Source organism: Podarcis pityusensis, assembly GCF_964106645.2.
Source record: "Podarcis pityusensis genome assembly, chromosome: 7".
NCBI lineage: Eukaryota > Metazoa > Chordata > Lepidosauria > Squamata > Lacertidae > Podarcis > Podarcis pityusensis.
In genome coordinates this window covers 48,609,611-48,626,355 of record NC_138031.1, presented here as the reverse complement: position 1 = coordinate 48,626,355, position 16,745 = coordinate 48,609,611, and the positions used below count along the sequence as shown (strand labels likewise).

Genomic DNA, 16,745 nt, shown 5'->3' with positions numbered 1-16,745 from the left:
AAAAGCATCAATTCTTCGGCGATCAGCCTTCTTTATGATCCAGCTCTCACTTCCATACATCACTACTGGGAAAAACATAGCTTTAACTATGTACCATATTGCTAGTCCTCAAATAAAAAATATGATCTCTCTGACATGCCTAATGTAAAATCAAAGGCAAATTTGAGCTTGGATGTAATTGCTTGATTTGTTAGTTCATGGTCACAACCCATTCTCATAAAAGAGAATGTGAATGACTTTGGATTGGTAACAGTAATCGGCATTCTTGATCAATTATTTTTTCACATGAAATTACTTAAAAGATTAAAAAAATAATAATCTGAGTTAGAGTGTAGTCCTGTGCAAACTGGGAATAAGCAGCACTGAACATAGTGTGACTTGTTCACAAGTAAATATCCATAGGATTGTGCTGTATACTCAGAAGCAAGTTCTGCTAAGTTCAATTGGATTTACTTCCAAGGGCATAGGATTTCAGCCTAACTGTCAAATCTAGGATTCCTAGAAAGGTAGTACTGCATTTAAATACTGGATATGTTCACAATTTCTACACATTTTGTTCCACTATCCAGTATAGTAATATTTTTTGTTGCTGATATTGTTGTTGTTACATCACTTTCTGAGAAATAAATGTTTTGCAGAACTAATTTTAGGATTGAGGAACATATACCAGAATAATATGTAAACATAAGAATGTATTCCTTTAAATTCTGGCCATACATTGACAATTAATACTTTCCCCCCAAAAAATTGTATTGTAGGGCTTTTCATATATATAAATAATACTTTTCATAGAGTTCGTGTATAACAATGTTTCCTTACTTGATTATTTTAAGCCAAAAGAAACTTTTAATTCTACTGGGAAAAACATTCTCCAGCTTGGCTCCAAGTTTTTGACTGAAGCAAAAAGTTTGCACAAGAAGTATGAAGGTAAGTATAAAATATGGATAGCTTATGAAATGTTGACTACTATACTGATGGTCATTATTAAAACAAGTGGAGTAAGTCCAATTACACTCTCTCCCTTTAAAAGGAGATAATTGTTTCTTAACTTTCCAGCAGCAATTAACAGATGTTGACAAAATGCTGACCCTTTGCATTACTCCCTTTCCCAGGTGATGTGTATGTATGTATACGGACTTTTATAGATATATTATTTATATCCCACATCACCTCCAGCTATGGAAGCCATCCTACTAGAAGTCAGTGTGGGGGTTTTCTTCATTTGCTCTCCCAGTGACACATGTATCTGGCTGCAAACCTACCATCAATTTTTGTCCCTTTCATGCAGGCCTTTTTGCATTGAACAAAGCTCTTTGTTTTGGGCAGTGGGCCAGTGAGGAGGGCTTTATAAGTGATGTAAGGGCCTAGCAATCAGCTGGCTGGTGGTGGAGAAGGTAATGACTTCAAAATTGTCAGAATCATCCATCTGCAAAGTTGGCAGATGGTTGGTTGCTCACCTCATTTTGAAAGTTTGCACATCTGTTTGCAAAAGGGGTGAGTGTGGATCCACAGCATGTTTGTCATTCAAGCACTGTACATGTGTACACAGCCTTAAGAGGAACCAGAAAATTATTTATTCACAGTTGGGTGGGAAAATGTTGTCACCTAAGATGAACAAGTCTTGCGGGAAATTGGTTCCCGAGAAGGATGCTGAATGCAAAACTCTCTGCTTACAGATACCTGTGTGGAAAAGTCCTGATTGGTCAGGGGAGATCTCCTGTGTACAACTTTAGTACAGTGAGCCTGCAACTTATGCACATTTAGCTAATGCACATTCAGCTTTACACGCTCAACAAAAAAATATTTTTTTAAAAGTGGGGGGGGGGAGAGAGGGGGGCAGTGTCCAGGAAAAAAAGACTTTGGCAATCCCACCCATCAATCCCAATGTGTTTTAACCATACATGATTTTGGCTTGAGATCTCTAGAACGTAAATGCTGCATAAGTTTTGGGCTTACTGTATTATGATTTATGTCTTAATTGAGAGCAAAGCAGCTATTAATCAGAATTAGATCACCATAACTGTGTGTTGGATTTGGATATCGAAGAGATCTGCACTCAGCCGTGAATGTTACAAAGTGACCTTGGACCAGCAATCATCCTACCTCACAGGTTGTTCTGAACATCAAATGGGATGGGTATAATCATGTGCCTGAGCTCCTTTCAGGAATGGTAGAATAAAACTGATACATACTGTATATTAGCATGGAGTATAAACATTTAAGAAACATGTTATGAGCCTGAACCACTTCCACATTTCCCCTCTGGCAGCATACTTGGCAACAGGGAAGAATTTTGACAGGATGTTTGCTGTGTGTGTTTGCAGCATGCGGTTTGGCTCACTTGTGCTATATAAAGCCTTTTCTTTTCCTGACATACTTTTACAGTACATCTGCTCTCATTGCCATACTGTGGTCTCTACTACAGGGTCTGATTGGGATGAATGTTGAGGGAGACTATTAGACAACTGGTCTTGCCTTGCACCTATGCATTGAGTTTGATAACCTTGGAAGCAGTGGTGTGAAGAAGCAGCCAGCTATGTCAGGATTACAAGTGTTTATTCCTCCATAGGGCTTACATCTGGATTAAATGAGATGAACATAAAAGTGGAAAAACTTAGAGAGACAGCTAGTGGATTTGCTAAACAGTTTAATGGCTCACTGTTGCAACTGACTGCATTGCCAAATGGTAAGTGAAATCCATCTTGACTTCCTCTTCATTACACAAGGCAAGTATATTTAACTTGAGCAGCACCCCTGGTCATCACTAATTGGAAAGTTCAGCAATACCTTTACGTTTTGAGAATGCTGAAAACAGAGGAAGCGACAGTGGCATGTAAGAAGAAAAGGTCTTCATTGTGTATCACTTTCTTGGATATGTACCATATAGGATAGACATTTTCTTTTTCCTGGAAGGGTTCCTATGACTTTGCCACATGCAGAGGAAGAAAATTTCAACAGGCAGCCTTTACTCTTCGTTGCTCCATATTTAGGCCAGGCAACGGTTAAGGTATTGACATCCTGCCTGGTATTCATCTGTAAAGACACAGGAGCTCTGAAACAAAACGAAACAAAAAAAAAAAATCAAAACCTTTGCAACCTTTAAGCTGTAATGAAGATTTTAATTGAATTCATTGAAAGCATGCTGGTGAAACAGTAATGAAAAGAAGAGCCTTAAAAGACTTAGGAAAAGCCTTAAAAACTTTAGAACTTCGCATAAGTAAAAAAAAAAAGAGAGAGAGAGAGAGAGAAGGAAAAAGAATAGCTCTACTGTGTTGTTCTAAATAATATTTCTTAATAATACAAACAACCTAATTAAACTTTATAGTAGCTTTTCTGTTATATTTTTAAACAAGCAAGGGACTTTACCTAGTTTAAGATAATAATAGCTTGGAATGTAGAATATTTTTTAATGGAAAAGAACAGACTTTTAACATCTACTGCTTGTCGAGTCCATTTGCAGTAGACAGTGTCTGAATTTTTTTCTACTAGCAGATGCTGAGTCTGCTTTTGATGGCCCAATTAACTTAATACTGTTCAGTGAGCCAACGTCTCTCTTAAGATTAAAAACCAACCCATTTTACCATTCAGGACATTAAGGTGCATCGAAATGTAACATCTGTTGACTAAAGGAAACCTACATTTAAATGTTAATGCAGTGGAGGTAATTGACTTGATGACTACTTAAATCATAATCATTCCTTGATGTTAATAAATTAAAATACTTATCTTCTGCTGTGTGTTTGCATCCATAGGAAATTAGCAGCTTTGTTGGGGATGTGGGTACAGTTTAAGTTGGGGAAACTGCATGGGGAAAGTATTAATCTCTCAACTCTCCATGGCTGCTTTATTGTAAAGAGACAAACAAGTCTGTTAAGGGATCTTGTTTGCTTATCTCTCGCATCATAGAATCATAGAGTTGGAAGCGACCATGAGGGTCATCTAGTCCAACCCCCTACATACCCAGTTTGGCCTCAAAACTGGTAGCTAAGACCCAGAGCCTGAGTTTTCTGCCCCGAATGCAAGTAGGTAATCTACTTATGTTGATCATATGTTTCAGATACCAGTGAAAATATTCTCGCTGTAAGAGAGCTGGCTGTGTCTGCTAATACAACTGCTCTTAATGGTTTAAGGCACACTGGGGTTTTTAGTGAGAAGTTCCTGAACACTTCATTCACATTGTCTAAGGTTAATGAGACATTGCGGAAAACCAATGAACTTATAATCGACTCATCAAAAGCTGGTAGGTTTGCTGCTTCATTGCTCCCTAGAAATGTCCCTGCATGTGAGAGGGGAGTTAATTTTTAAACCTAAGTATTCCTTATCTTTATTTACATTAAAGCTAGTTTATACTACTTCTCTTAAAAGTGTGCAGATGAGATTTGCTAAATACTTTTCCCATGACAAGTATGCATTTCAGAACTGCAATCCTAAATTAACAGGCCATAATTATAAGAAATGCTTTAAACTGGCCGTTACATATGCATTTTGTACCGGTGTGTATTTTTTCACTTGAACGCAACGAAATCTTCAGTTTTCTCCTAAATTCAAGCAACAGCACCCTGTTTCAAAACCTCAACTTCTTCTTTTTTTGGCAGCAGCGTCAGCTGAAAGAAAAGTGAATGAAGTTGAAATCCAGGCCGGCCTCCTGTTTGGTAGGCTGAAGCCTCTGAAAGTGCTGGAAGAGAACCTCAGCAGAAACATCTCGGAAATTAAAGAGCTCATCAGTCAAGCCCGTAAACAGGCCGCCTCTGTAAGCAGCTTACTCTACATGGTCTAGGAGGGGGAAATGCTACTAAGCTTCAATGCTACGCACATGCCCTAATCAATACTGTACGTGTGTGTGTTGCAATATGAAGACACAGGCCACAATTCAGGGTCTCATGGAATATCCAGTAGCACTTTTGATTTCTTTCTTTCAACAACATTACGCCTATGTATGAACTCCCTGCAGTTTTAAAGGTGATTTATTATGCAGTGCGTCAAATTACTGGTTAGGAAAAAAGAATTTGAAAAGCTATACAGGGCATGAGGAGTTCTGTAGCTTGTACCCATAGTAGTTCTTATTAGTAATGTTGAGCTCTTTGTTTTCTTAATCCATCAGAGTTTCTAGAGAAATTTCCTTTATGTGAAGTTACATTAACATTTGTCAACTTGTTGCTCCTTGTGCTGTAGTTCATAGATAGCCAGTTGACATACTAGCTGGCAGAACTGACCCCTACAACAATTTTACCTATTTCCTTACCAAGCTGTTGTAAAACATTTGACCCTACAGTGGCAAAACAGAACTTTAGCAAATTTCTTAGATCACAGTGAACAGGTGTCCCATTTACGTTTAGAATTCCTGGATCAGAACGTAACAAAAATGCTTCTTTGTCAGTTTGTCTCTCTCTCTCTCTCTCTCTCTCTCACTTACTCTTTTGCTTTTCTATATATAAAGGCCCTGCCACTCCATAAAGCCCCAAAGTTGCATCATTAAAATTAAAATTTAATTAATATCATTTATTATTTAATAACAACACCATTATTGATGGTGGTGGTGATGATTAATACTATAAATACGACACAATCCTAGAAACTAATTGGCTGAGGCAAGTCTAAACAATTTTAAATTTGACAGACCATTTCTGAAGACATGTACAACGTATATACCAACCTTGCCTTTTATTTTTTTTTCACTTTTTTCAGATTAAAGTCGCCGTGTCTGCAGAAAGAGACTGCATTCGTGCTTATCAGCCCCAGATACTGTCTACAAACTATAACACATTAACATTAAATGTTAAAACAACTGAACCTGATAACCTCCTGTTTTACCTGGGTAGCAGTGGTAAAGTAAGCAGAAGGATTTAGAACATTTTATATGGCAACTTAAGTCTTCATTTTATATGCTGGAAACTCTTTACCAAAGACCAAGTGTTCTGGTCATTTACTGGAAAACCTTTTAGCTGTCCCTTTATACTAGATGGCTATTGGGTGTGATGGGTCACTCTATCTATTCATATACATTCATTGGTGAAATGGGGATTCTAATCCACATTAGAACCATAGAACTGTAGAGTTGGAAAGGACCCTGAAGGTTTTCTAGTCCAATCCCCTGTAATGCAGGACAGATGACCATCCAACCTCTGTTGAAAACCCTCCAAGAAAGGAGACTTTGATATTGTATCTATGTAAGCTCTTGAATACTCCAAATAGCAGTGGTAAGGAAAGGGTTCTTAAATTTGTATCATATGATATATGAAATACATGGAAATATACTGTTCCTGACATTAATAGCATTCATGATTGCTTACAGCTAATTTGGATTGTTTTGTATAGTGGTTAGCATTTATACAATAACAATTGGTTCTTCAACTACTTTCTGGGAGCGCCAGCTGTATCTTCAATTAAACAATCCTTCGGATAATTAAGCTTGGATAATTTTGTATTGTCGGCACACCTTACAAATGCACTGTTAGTTTTATTTTCCTTGAATGCTTCATTTGCACATAGCAAGTTTAATGGTCCCCAAAATTCTGAATAGAGGTTTTTGTGGGGTTTTTTTTTTAGTGTTTAAGTTGCACTTAACACTGTGTGTGTGTCTTGAATTATTGAACCATTGGCTTCTCGAAACTCAGTGTGATCTGCATGTGTTCAGATTGCCAATTTTATTTTCAGTATTCTTGTACAAGTGATTAATATGCAAGTGAAGTGGTGACTACTTATTGCAGTGTTAGGCCAATTTTAGCCATTCCATCCCATTAAAGCCCCTCTTTTTTGAGCAGAGTCATGTTGCTTTGTTTGAAATGGCTCAGTCCACAATGTGAGGTCAAATGATACAAATAGTTTCCTCAGAGAATCATTCCCATATGGGCCAATGTTGTAAAGTGTTAGGTAAAGGTAAAGGGACCACTGACCATTAGGTCCAGTCGTGGCTGACTCTGGGGTTGCGGCACTCATCTCACTTTATTGGCTGAGGGAGCTGGCGTACAGCTTCCAGGTCATGTGGCCTGCATGACTAAGCCGCTTCTGGTGAACCAGAGCAGCGCACGCCGTTTACCTTCCCACCGGAGCGGTACCTATTTATCTACTTGCACTTTGACGTGCTTTCGAACTGCTAGGTTGGCAGGAGCAGGGACCGAGCAACGGGAGCTCACCCTGTAGTGGGGATTTGAACCGCCGACCTTCTGATCGGCAAGCCCTAGGCTCTGTGGTTTAACCCACAGCGCCACCCGCGTCCCTTTGTAAAGTGTTACTGTGCTGCTTATTTAACATGTGAACTGAGTCTCATTTGGATTTGATCAATGCTTTCAAATACTGTCTTTTAGTAGCTGACATTCACCAACGTTAGCCATTTGGGCATTCTCTCAGTGTTTTGGCAACCCTGTTTTTAGGCTGATTTCATGGCAGTGGAGATGCGACGTGGGAAGGTAGCCTTTTTGTGGGATATGGGCTCTGGATCAACAAGGCTGGAATACCCTGACTTTTCCATTAACAACAACAAATGGCACAGAATACATGCTACAAGGTAAGATGTAACTGGTGTGCAGCACATGTAATTAATGAACCCTAGGGGAATATCAGATTTGCACAGTCACCAATAAACCTGAAATAATTACTATCTAAAGGATAATTATTATTATTTTATTGGAAAGTACAACTCATCCAAATAATTGGGGTTGATGAGAGCATCTGCTGTCAACCATGTATAATGCAACCATTTTTAATTTCAGAAAATTTTGCAGTTCTTTCTTTAGTGATAAGTATATAACACAGATTGGCAGTTAAGCATGCATTACTATTTTTAATCCCCTTATTATTTGTGATAATTAGGTTTGGAAGAACTGGCACTCTGAGTGTAGAAGAGGCAAACGCTTCTCAGAAGCCCTTTATGAGAACTGCCACCTCATCTGGGACAGCTACAGTACTGGATGTAAACCAATCAACACTCATGTTTATTGGTGGACTTGGAGGACAAATAAAGGTGAAAAAATTAATAGCCATGCTGTAATACTTAATTATTGTTCATTATTGTCGCTTTCCACTCACTGTTCTGTGATGAATGAACAATAATTGCCACACATTCAGAGATGACAGGAGATATGTTTAGCAGCATTTCTTCCAAATCATGCAGCTTCTCAGCTGGCAGATCCTGAATGTAGGATTGTGCCCCTAGTTGACTATGGATATCATTTTTGTATTTTTCTTCTTATTTTAAGCCACCTGCACACATATAATTATGAATAACCGTATCAGTAATGCTCTTACTTGCCTAGTACAATTTATCCTGATTATCAAGTTACAACTTTAGGCCATGGATTGCTGTTTATCTGGATAAATGTCAAATTCCCTTTTTTATTATCATTCATGGTGAATGTGCTTCTTCTGTACAGAAATCACCTGCCATTAAGGTTACTCATTTTAAGGGATGCATGGGGGAAGCATCCTTGAATGGCAAATCTGTTGGACTTTGGAACTATGTGGAGAGGGAAGGCAAGTGCAATGGATGCTTTGGAAGGTGAGAACTTGAAACAGTTTATAGAAATCTGTAATTAAAACAGGAGTTGTCTTGCATGTTTGCATAAATACAGCTCCTCCACAGGAGTGATGGTTGGTTGAGCTGGGCATTCCTGCTTTGCTCCTCATTCGTATAAAGGCTCATGATCTTTTGTGTGGCTGGGTCCAGGTTCCAAACCACACCACCATGACTGTAGAAACTCCTTGGGGCTTTTATTTGGTGCAGTCGCCTGCCATTGTTTCCTGTGAGCATATTGAAGCTCCTTACCATTTTACAGAATCCACATGAAAAGAAGGGAGTACATGTGCTTCATCACAGTCAAACTATGGATGGCTGTTGGGTTCCTGGTTTTGTACTTCGCCTTTCCCCTCCCCAAATGCAGATTGATTTTTTTCACCCACTTCCTAGCTTGTGGTAACTATAATTTGCCATGATATGCAAACTGAGCAATCCTTGGTTCCTGCTAAAAACAATGCCTCAAAAACTAAACAGTGTGTTCTGATTCTTGTTGGGCAGAATGCTGTGGTTACCACTGATTGGTTTTTTTGCCTGAGTTTGAAAGTCACAGGAAACTGGTGTAAATGAGAGAAGGCATGGGGCAGTGGTTAGGACCAGGAAGACTTAGGTTCAAATCCCCAAACAAGTTGTGAAGCAAACTTTCAGCCAGTCACTATCTTTCCACTTAACCTACCTCACAGTGATCTTATGATTACATGACAAGGGGATGATAATCTATTACTACTGCTACTCTTAGGAAGTAGACAAGGGAACTTTTGCAACCAGAGCACATTCCCCATGATTAAACTCTGATTTGGATGTTTTTCCATGCATGTATATTTGTTCTCTGTGAAAATGTGCTTTAAAATAGCATCAGATATTACATTCATTTAGTTCTCAAATATGGGAAGCCCAGCCAGATGGGCGGGGTACACATAATATATTATTATTATTATTATTATTATTATTATTATTATTATTATTCATGTTTTAACAACTGTATATGACAAAAAAATTGTTTATTTTATTTTGCAGATTCCTGGTAGGTATCATTTGTAACCAGCAGAGGGAGATGCAGGACTATTTTAGAAATGTTTTAATATCATCAGACCAATCCTTATAATTATGGCTTGATTTCTTGAGCCACTTTTCCTGAGAGTGTTTATCCAGTAAATCAGTGACAGCAGTTTGGAAGATTGGAATGTATATATTCTGTTTTTGCACTTGATAATTTTACCATAATAATTATTTCAGAATATGCCCGCAATTTGCAATTTGGCTTATCAGGCTGGTTAACATGGTAGGCAAATTGTGTCAGTTAATTGAAGTTAAACAAGCAAATTTCCCCCTGTATTGGTCTGTAAGATCACTTAGATGACCCGGAGGAATTCAACTTCTGATATCACACCCTGCAGAAGACAATAGGATGGTGACCCACAACACAAAAAAACAGTACTATTAACAGCATATGAAAACATAAAACAGGAATTCAAACACCTGAAACATGGTCTGGTTCCATAGATCAGGGAAAGCCAGGGCAAAATTATAAATCTGTACAAGATGCCTGAAGCAGCAGAAGCTTACTGCTTTATATGTGGACGAGAGGAGAGCATTCCACAGTACAGAGGCAACAGCTGAAAATGCCCAGTTTTTGTAATGTGCATTGCTTAGAGGATTTTTTTAAATAAATGATTTATAAATGCTTTTAAATAAAAATGATTAGCTCAAGGTTCTGTGGGTAGAGTTTCCGTTCTTGACAAGGAAACGACTCCTTTTCTGGAGGCTGGAACCCTTTAAATGTTTTGTTTGTTTCTGCAGCCCACAGGATGAAGACACTTCATTTCACTTTGACGGGAGTGGATATTCAGTGGTGGAGAAGTCACTTCGCTCCACTGTGACCCAAATCATAGTATTTTTCAGCACCTTCTCGCCAAATGGGCTCTTAGTGTACCTGACTTCTAATGGCACAGTAAGAAAACTCACCCAGTGTTTAAAAGCACTATTTAGACCAGTAGTTTCCAAAGATTCTGTGGAAATGACTAGTGATTGTATATACTTTTCAAGAAAAAGTGGCACTGACTATTTATATAGTACTATGGTTTTCTGCTGAATGTTGAAAACCATTGTTTAAAGGCATATAGAATCTTTATTTCCCCCTGACATGCATACATAAGATCTTGGGCAGTATCCAACTAACTTGTTCTTGCACAATGGAACTGCCACCCTCCTCCCTTTGCACACACCCCTAAATCTTTTCTGGGTTTCTTCCAACCCACTAGAGCAGACTTGGGGAGGGCAAAAGGAACATGCTGGGAGATGAGGGGAAAAGTTCCATTGAGCAGGATCAGGTTGGTTGGATACTACCCTTGGTGTTTTATATTGTATGTTGCCTTGAACTTATTGAGAGGAGAGGATGTTACCAAAGAGCTTTTATTTATTTTCTGACTTTTGTTTCATCCTTGCAGAGGGATTTCTTGTCTCTGGAGCTTGTGGATGGCAAAGTTAAGCTAACTGTTGATCTTGGTTCAGGTCCTCTTACCCTTAAAACAGAAAGCCGCTACAATAATGGAACATGGTATAAAATTTCATTCACCCGAAACAAAAAAGAAGGTAAAATGTTACATATGGGCTGAAAAAAACAGATGCTTACTCTTTCTATAATTATTAGCAGATAGCCAAATGGAGGGAAAACCAAGCGAAGTAAACTATTCCTGTCTCCATGATTTTGATGAAATAATGGTCTCAGGTGATTTAATTTGCATTGTTTTAAAAAAGGCCACAGCTTCATGCAAATGTCCAAGCATGTTTTTAGCTAAATCCAAATAGACTTCAACATTACTTCTTTCTTATGTGTTTGTTTGTTTTTTAATCCAGCTTCTAAGAGAAGTTACTTAATCTATTGGAACTGTGTATCAGCAAAACAGTGACAAAATTCTGTGAATTAATTTTCAATATAGTGCAGAAGCTTAAACATTTCTTGGCTTTTGAGAATTGTTTTATGAGGACGATGCACTTTGTTGTACATTAGGGTGAATAACATAAATCAATAAATGGGCTCGTGCTGGGACAGGAAACTTTCCAAGTGACAGTCAAGAAGCATATGTGTGTGTGAACAAGATGATGACCCCTAGTTGGGTGGAGCATCCATTCTGCATTCAGGAGGACCCAGGTTCAATCCCCAGCACCCCCAGGTTGGGCGGGGATCAGTGGCACCAGCTGCTGGGGGTTGAGCCCTTTTAGGGGGCACCAATATTTTTTGGGGGTGGGGCTGCCCCCATGTCCAAAAAGCGCAAAGGCAAAGCATGGAGCTGAGCACAGCACAGCTCCAGTGGCCAGCTCCTCCTCCTCCTGCCACAAGAAGTAACCTCCCACTGGTGGTGGCACCAGGGGGAAAGAGAGAGCCACTTGCCATGAAAGCTGCATGGCCACCACATTCAGCCCCTTCCCCGGTTCCTCCCAATGTCCTGATGTCATGCATGAGATGTTGGCCACCACCAATCATCCTCCTAAGCTGGCGCCTCTGGCTGGGATAGACTCCTGGAGAGCCACTCCCAACTAGTGGATAATATTTGACCAGAGGAACCAAATATAACAGGTCTTCCAGTGTTCTTATGAGAGCATTGGCTGCTACCATGCGATGACATGTTGTAACATTCCCAGATTACTTCAGGAAGCAGGATGCTGGTCTAGATGGAGGTTCGGTCTCATGATATAGGATTCTACATTTTATGCTGTTTTGTTATTCTGTTCACATTGATCTGACTTATCAGTGAAGGTCACTTTCTGTATAATGCTACCACTTCTTTTTTATTACTCCTTGGTGGGAGATTGTTTTGACTGGTTGGTTCTGTTCTCGCTGATGTCAGCGCCTGACAGTTGACAATTCATATATAAGCTAGAGTACTTACACATTCAAAAGACCTGTTTAGGTTTGTTTACTTTAATTGAATTCTCCATGGGCCTTTGATCTTTTGGCTTAATGCTAAAATGTCCTTACATCAGTTTAACCATGCGACAAATCAGGTTGTAAATTTCAGACAGTGAGATTCTTAAGCATGGAATCTATATAGTTGTTTTCTCTGGAGGTTTCTACTCAACTGCGTAACAGTGGAGGCAAGGCAAGGATTTAAAATGAGATTAGCCCTTTAAGATTCACAACCATATAACCAAGTATTGGAACTTGGTTAGTGGAAGGAAGAAATCATACAGTGTCAGAAGTACTTTACCCAGTCACTATCCAACTGGAGTGACTGGAAACCATTGCTCACAAAGAGCTTGACTTGTGAAACATGGAAATAAATAAGGAATGGCATCCAGGGTCAAGTGAATGGACATCTGCTTGTGCAAGAGCGCCTCCTTATCCTCTTAACTCCCTTTCAGCTCCCATCTCCTGCCCCTGCTTCCCTCATCTGCTCTGGAGAGTTCTTCAGTCCTCCAGAATAATTTGGGGTTGGGAATTATGGAGAAAGCAGGATCCATTCTGTCAGCTGCGTTCATTCTACAGGCAGACATACATTGTTGGATTTCACCCCAAGGAGGTTTTGGTTCATGAACCTATGAGAAATTTACTGCATATGTGTTTGTTGAATCAGGAAGACTGGAAAAACTTGGAAATTGACATTGCTTTTACCTGTTGTGGAAATAGTGTCCAAAATAGCATATAAGCCATATGTTTCATATTTTTCCTTAATGAGGAAGGGGCCTTCATAGAAGAATTAGATTAGCTCAGTAAAATATCTAGACTCATATTAGTAAAGCAGTTTGTCAAAATGATATCCTGTTACTATTATGTTTTGCTGTAATGTTTGAGTCGTAACAAATGTAGCATAGCAAAATCTCAGATATTTCTGTTTGCTAATCTCTGATTTCATTACCCTTTCAGGGATTTTGGCAGTCATGGATGCTTATAACCTGAGTTCTAAAGAAACCAAACAAGGAATATCCCCTGGTACAGCCTCTGACCTGAATCGTTCCGATAAGGATCCTATTTACATTGGCGGGTTACCGCGGTCAAGGGCAGTAAGGTAGGCTTAAATAAAAAGAGTTATACACTTAGATCTTCCTATATTTGAACTTTCTCATATAGTATTTAAATGCAGGGTCCCAGGTTCCTTTGAACTCCTAATTTGCTTTGAACTTCAGGCTTCATAACACTCCTTACTTGTTTTTATATAGTGTTTTATTTTGTGTTTTTTGCTTTTGTTTGTCTTAGTAAACTAACTAAGCAAGCAAACTAAGAAAACAAACATGAATGCATCACAATCTATATAAATACACTCATTTCCACCCACCTTCTTTTCTGCCTAGCATATTGCAAACCAAATACCAATACCAAACTGAAAATTGCCCTGACATTTCTTAAGAATTATCTGAGAATCTGGGAAGAGATGCAGGGCAGAGGGAAGAAAAAGTTTCTCGCTGTGTCAGGTTTCATTTATGGACAGAATTCAAAATGATTGTGAATGTATCCAGTAACCGTTTCCCTCTACTAGTTTTCATTGTGTGCTTGCTTATTCTGTAATTTGGATTTACACAGCCATTCCTTTTGAGCTAAATATCGTAGACCAATGTTTCTCTCCCCACCCCAATAATATTTTCTCTCTTTAGGAAAGGGCTTAACAGTAGAAAATATGTGGGATGTATTAAGAACTTGGAAATATCCCGTTCCACTTTTGATTTGCTTAAAAACTCATACGGTGTGAGGAAAGGCTGCATTTTGGAGGTAGGACACACAGGCAGTTCTTGGTAAATTTAAACTGATTGCTACTTGTTGCTGGAAAAAACCAATCAACAGTGTCTGCTGATACTATAATGGATGCTATAATGTTGATAAATTGTCAGATAATCATCTCCTGCATTGTTATGTCTCTGACAGATAGAAGATCTAATTCACTCATTTTATTTCTCTTCTTTTGCAAAATAGCCCATACACAGTGCTAGTATCTTGAGCAATGGCTATATTGAGTTGCTGCCCAAACCCCTGTCAGCAGAATCAGAACTTATGGCCACTTTTGCTACAAAGAATGCCAGCGGCATCATCCTCGTTGGGTTCAGTAAAGGCGCAGAAAAGCGAAGGCGCAGGCAAGCTCAGCTGGTAAGCACCCAACCATCTTTTCAGCTCTTGTGGTCTCAAGTGTCTTCTTAGTCATTCCCTAGTGGTGTCATCCAAAGTCAAGCAGGGATGCTCACACTGTTGAGCACAATTCAGATTGGAATGGGGTGAGCAGAATTGGGATTGGGCAGCACAGTTTACAAGGAGTATGCAAGAGAGTAATAGCTGAACTTGATCTTCTCCATCTTTCTCAGCCCTTTTTCTCCATCATGTTGGTCAATGGCCATTTGGCAGTGCATGTCAATGCCGGGGACAGAGCAAGTACAAGAAAGGTCCTCGTTGAGCCTGCTAATGGAACTTACAGCGATGGGCGAGAACATTCGGTCATCCTGACTCGGAATAAGAGGTAGAAGCTGAATCACTTGTTTAATTAAGGCCTGTTGTCAAGTTTACCATGTTCCCTAAAGAACTGGCTTAGTTTAGTTCATTTCAGTAGAATAACCACAGTTGTGTTTTTCTGCTGTTAATGGAGAAGTTGTGATTTATATGGTAATTGCATACACTACAGAGCCTCTGATTAAGTTGTGCATGGATGCTCCCTTGAAATTGCTAGACATTTTGGCCACCAGGGAGAATCATGCCAAGTACTGATACAAGAAGTACACACACAATTAGCTATTTTATTTATTAGATGGAGAAACATATAAATCCAATGTTTTATGCGACACCTACAACTGAATTAGTGCTAGAAATTAATTGGAATGCTACTGAACACGCCTGGTCTGCCACACAATTGGGACTGCAAGATCCTTTGGAGAACCACCATTATTTCTGATTCATTTACTGTGGATTCCTCACTATTATTGTTCTTAAATCAGACATTTTTTTAATTGGATAATAGTTCACTTTGTGGTGTTTTCTTCTTCTTTCCAGGATTATAACTGTCCAGGTGGATGAAAGTAGCCCTGCAGAAATTAGGCTTGGCCCATTGGCAGAAACTAGGCCAATGAATATATCCAACTTCTTCATTGGTGGGATTCCTGCAGGAGAAGGCATTTTAGGACTAAAGATGGCAGGCTCTTTCTATGGCTGTATAACCAACTTGATATTTAATATGGAGTAAGTTTATTATTTAATTAAAATATCCGTGTACAGCCTTTATTTTCAGAGCCAAAGCTCCCTCAAGGTGGCTTCTATGAAAGTGATAATGTACACAACACAATTATAAATTAAAGCTAAGAAACCAGAAATAATAAAACACACAGGAACCCCCAAACTTAACATGGGCAAATCCATAGCTATGGTTCTTTGACAATGATATCAAATTGATTAGATTGCCATCCTTGTTTCCATTGCTTTAGCCTTAAACCTTAAATTCTTCCTAAGGCCTTTTTTTGCCCAGATGATGATACAGCAGATTATGTTGCCCCTCTGTAGCTGCTTGCAAGTATTCTCTGGGTACAACGGTTGCTTGCTGGTGGTGATGTGCGTCACTTGGCATTCACGTCACAGGAAAACATGCAGGTGTCAAGTTTTTGCCTCACTTTGTTTAAAGTTGCAACGAAGTCCAGAATCACAGCTGACTGTTATGGAGGATGTGTCCTGGGTGGAACAAAGAACAGGCAAAACCTGTAGATGTTACACCCAAAACACATAATTGTAGAGATGTCTGACTAGTGTCAATAAACGTGAGGGCTCTTTTGAATTTCACATAGGGAGTTTTTGTAAGCGCTGCATGTAACATGTCTCCAGCTTTCATAGTATGCACAGTGGACCTGTTAACAGTGGTTCTGTTTCTTGTGTGTTTCACTGAAATAAATAACTTGTTCTTTCTTTAAAACCCAGACTTCTGGATTTCACCACTGCAGTGAGGTATGAAGGTGTTGATATGGATAGTTGCTTCCTTTGGGAGAGGCCTAGGCCTACCATCCAGCCAGAAGACATTGAGATCCTTCCTGAGATGCAGATGATGCCAATTTCTTACAGGCCTCTTGCAGAAATTAAGAAAGTATGTTGTCAAAATTTAATCAGCCTTTTTCTCCATGGCAAGACCTGGAAATATGAGAGGTGTTAAGACAGACAAAGGGGGGGGGGGGGTGAGAGAAGCAGGGTGACAGAATGACCTGCAAAGGGCTTGCCACTTCTGAATCCAGTTCCCCAGCCCTGATCTAAACCTACAGCTCTTGTCTGCAAAGATGAATG

General features: G+C 39.3%; 2 protein-coding genes across 2 annotated transcripts in view; one reads left to right on the top strand and one right to left on the bottom strand.

Moving 5' to 3' along the window:
* The window catches only part of LOC308481103 (uncharacterized protein), a 358,919-nt gene that overhangs the window by 186,171 nt on the left and 156,003 nt on the right, over positions 1-16,745 (bottom strand). The gene's annotated exons all lie outside the window — the stretch shown is intronic.
* LAMA1 (laminin subunit alpha 1) overlaps positions 1-16,745 on the top strand; it is an 86,426-nt gene that overhangs the window by 62,366 nt on the left and 7,315 nt on the right. Inside the window, exons 41-56 of the mRNA XM_081013178.1 lie at positions 834-927; positions 2,570-2,686; positions 4,058-4,240; positions 4,596-4,750; positions 5,686-5,829; positions 7,371-7,504; positions 7,810-7,960; positions 8,370-8,494; positions 10,310-10,460; positions 10,957-11,101; positions 13,374-13,515; positions 14,099-14,213; positions 14,415-14,585; positions 14,798-14,949; positions 15,477-15,662; positions 16,389-16,551. Coding sequence (XP_080869304.1) covers positions 834-927; positions 2,570-2,686; positions 4,058-4,240; positions 4,596-4,750; positions 5,686-5,829; positions 7,371-7,504; positions 7,810-7,960; positions 8,370-8,494; positions 10,310-10,460; positions 10,957-11,101; positions 13,374-13,515; positions 14,099-14,213; positions 14,415-14,585; positions 14,798-14,949; positions 15,477-15,662; positions 16,389-16,551 — 2,328 coding nt within the window. The remainder of the gene's footprint in view (positions 1-833; positions 928-2,569; positions 2,687-4,057; positions 4,241-4,595; positions 4,751-5,685; positions 5,830-7,370; positions 7,505-7,809; positions 7,961-8,369; positions 8,495-10,309; positions 10,461-10,956; positions 11,102-13,373; positions 13,516-14,098; positions 14,214-14,414; positions 14,586-14,797; positions 14,950-15,476; positions 15,663-16,388; positions 16,552-16,745) is intronic.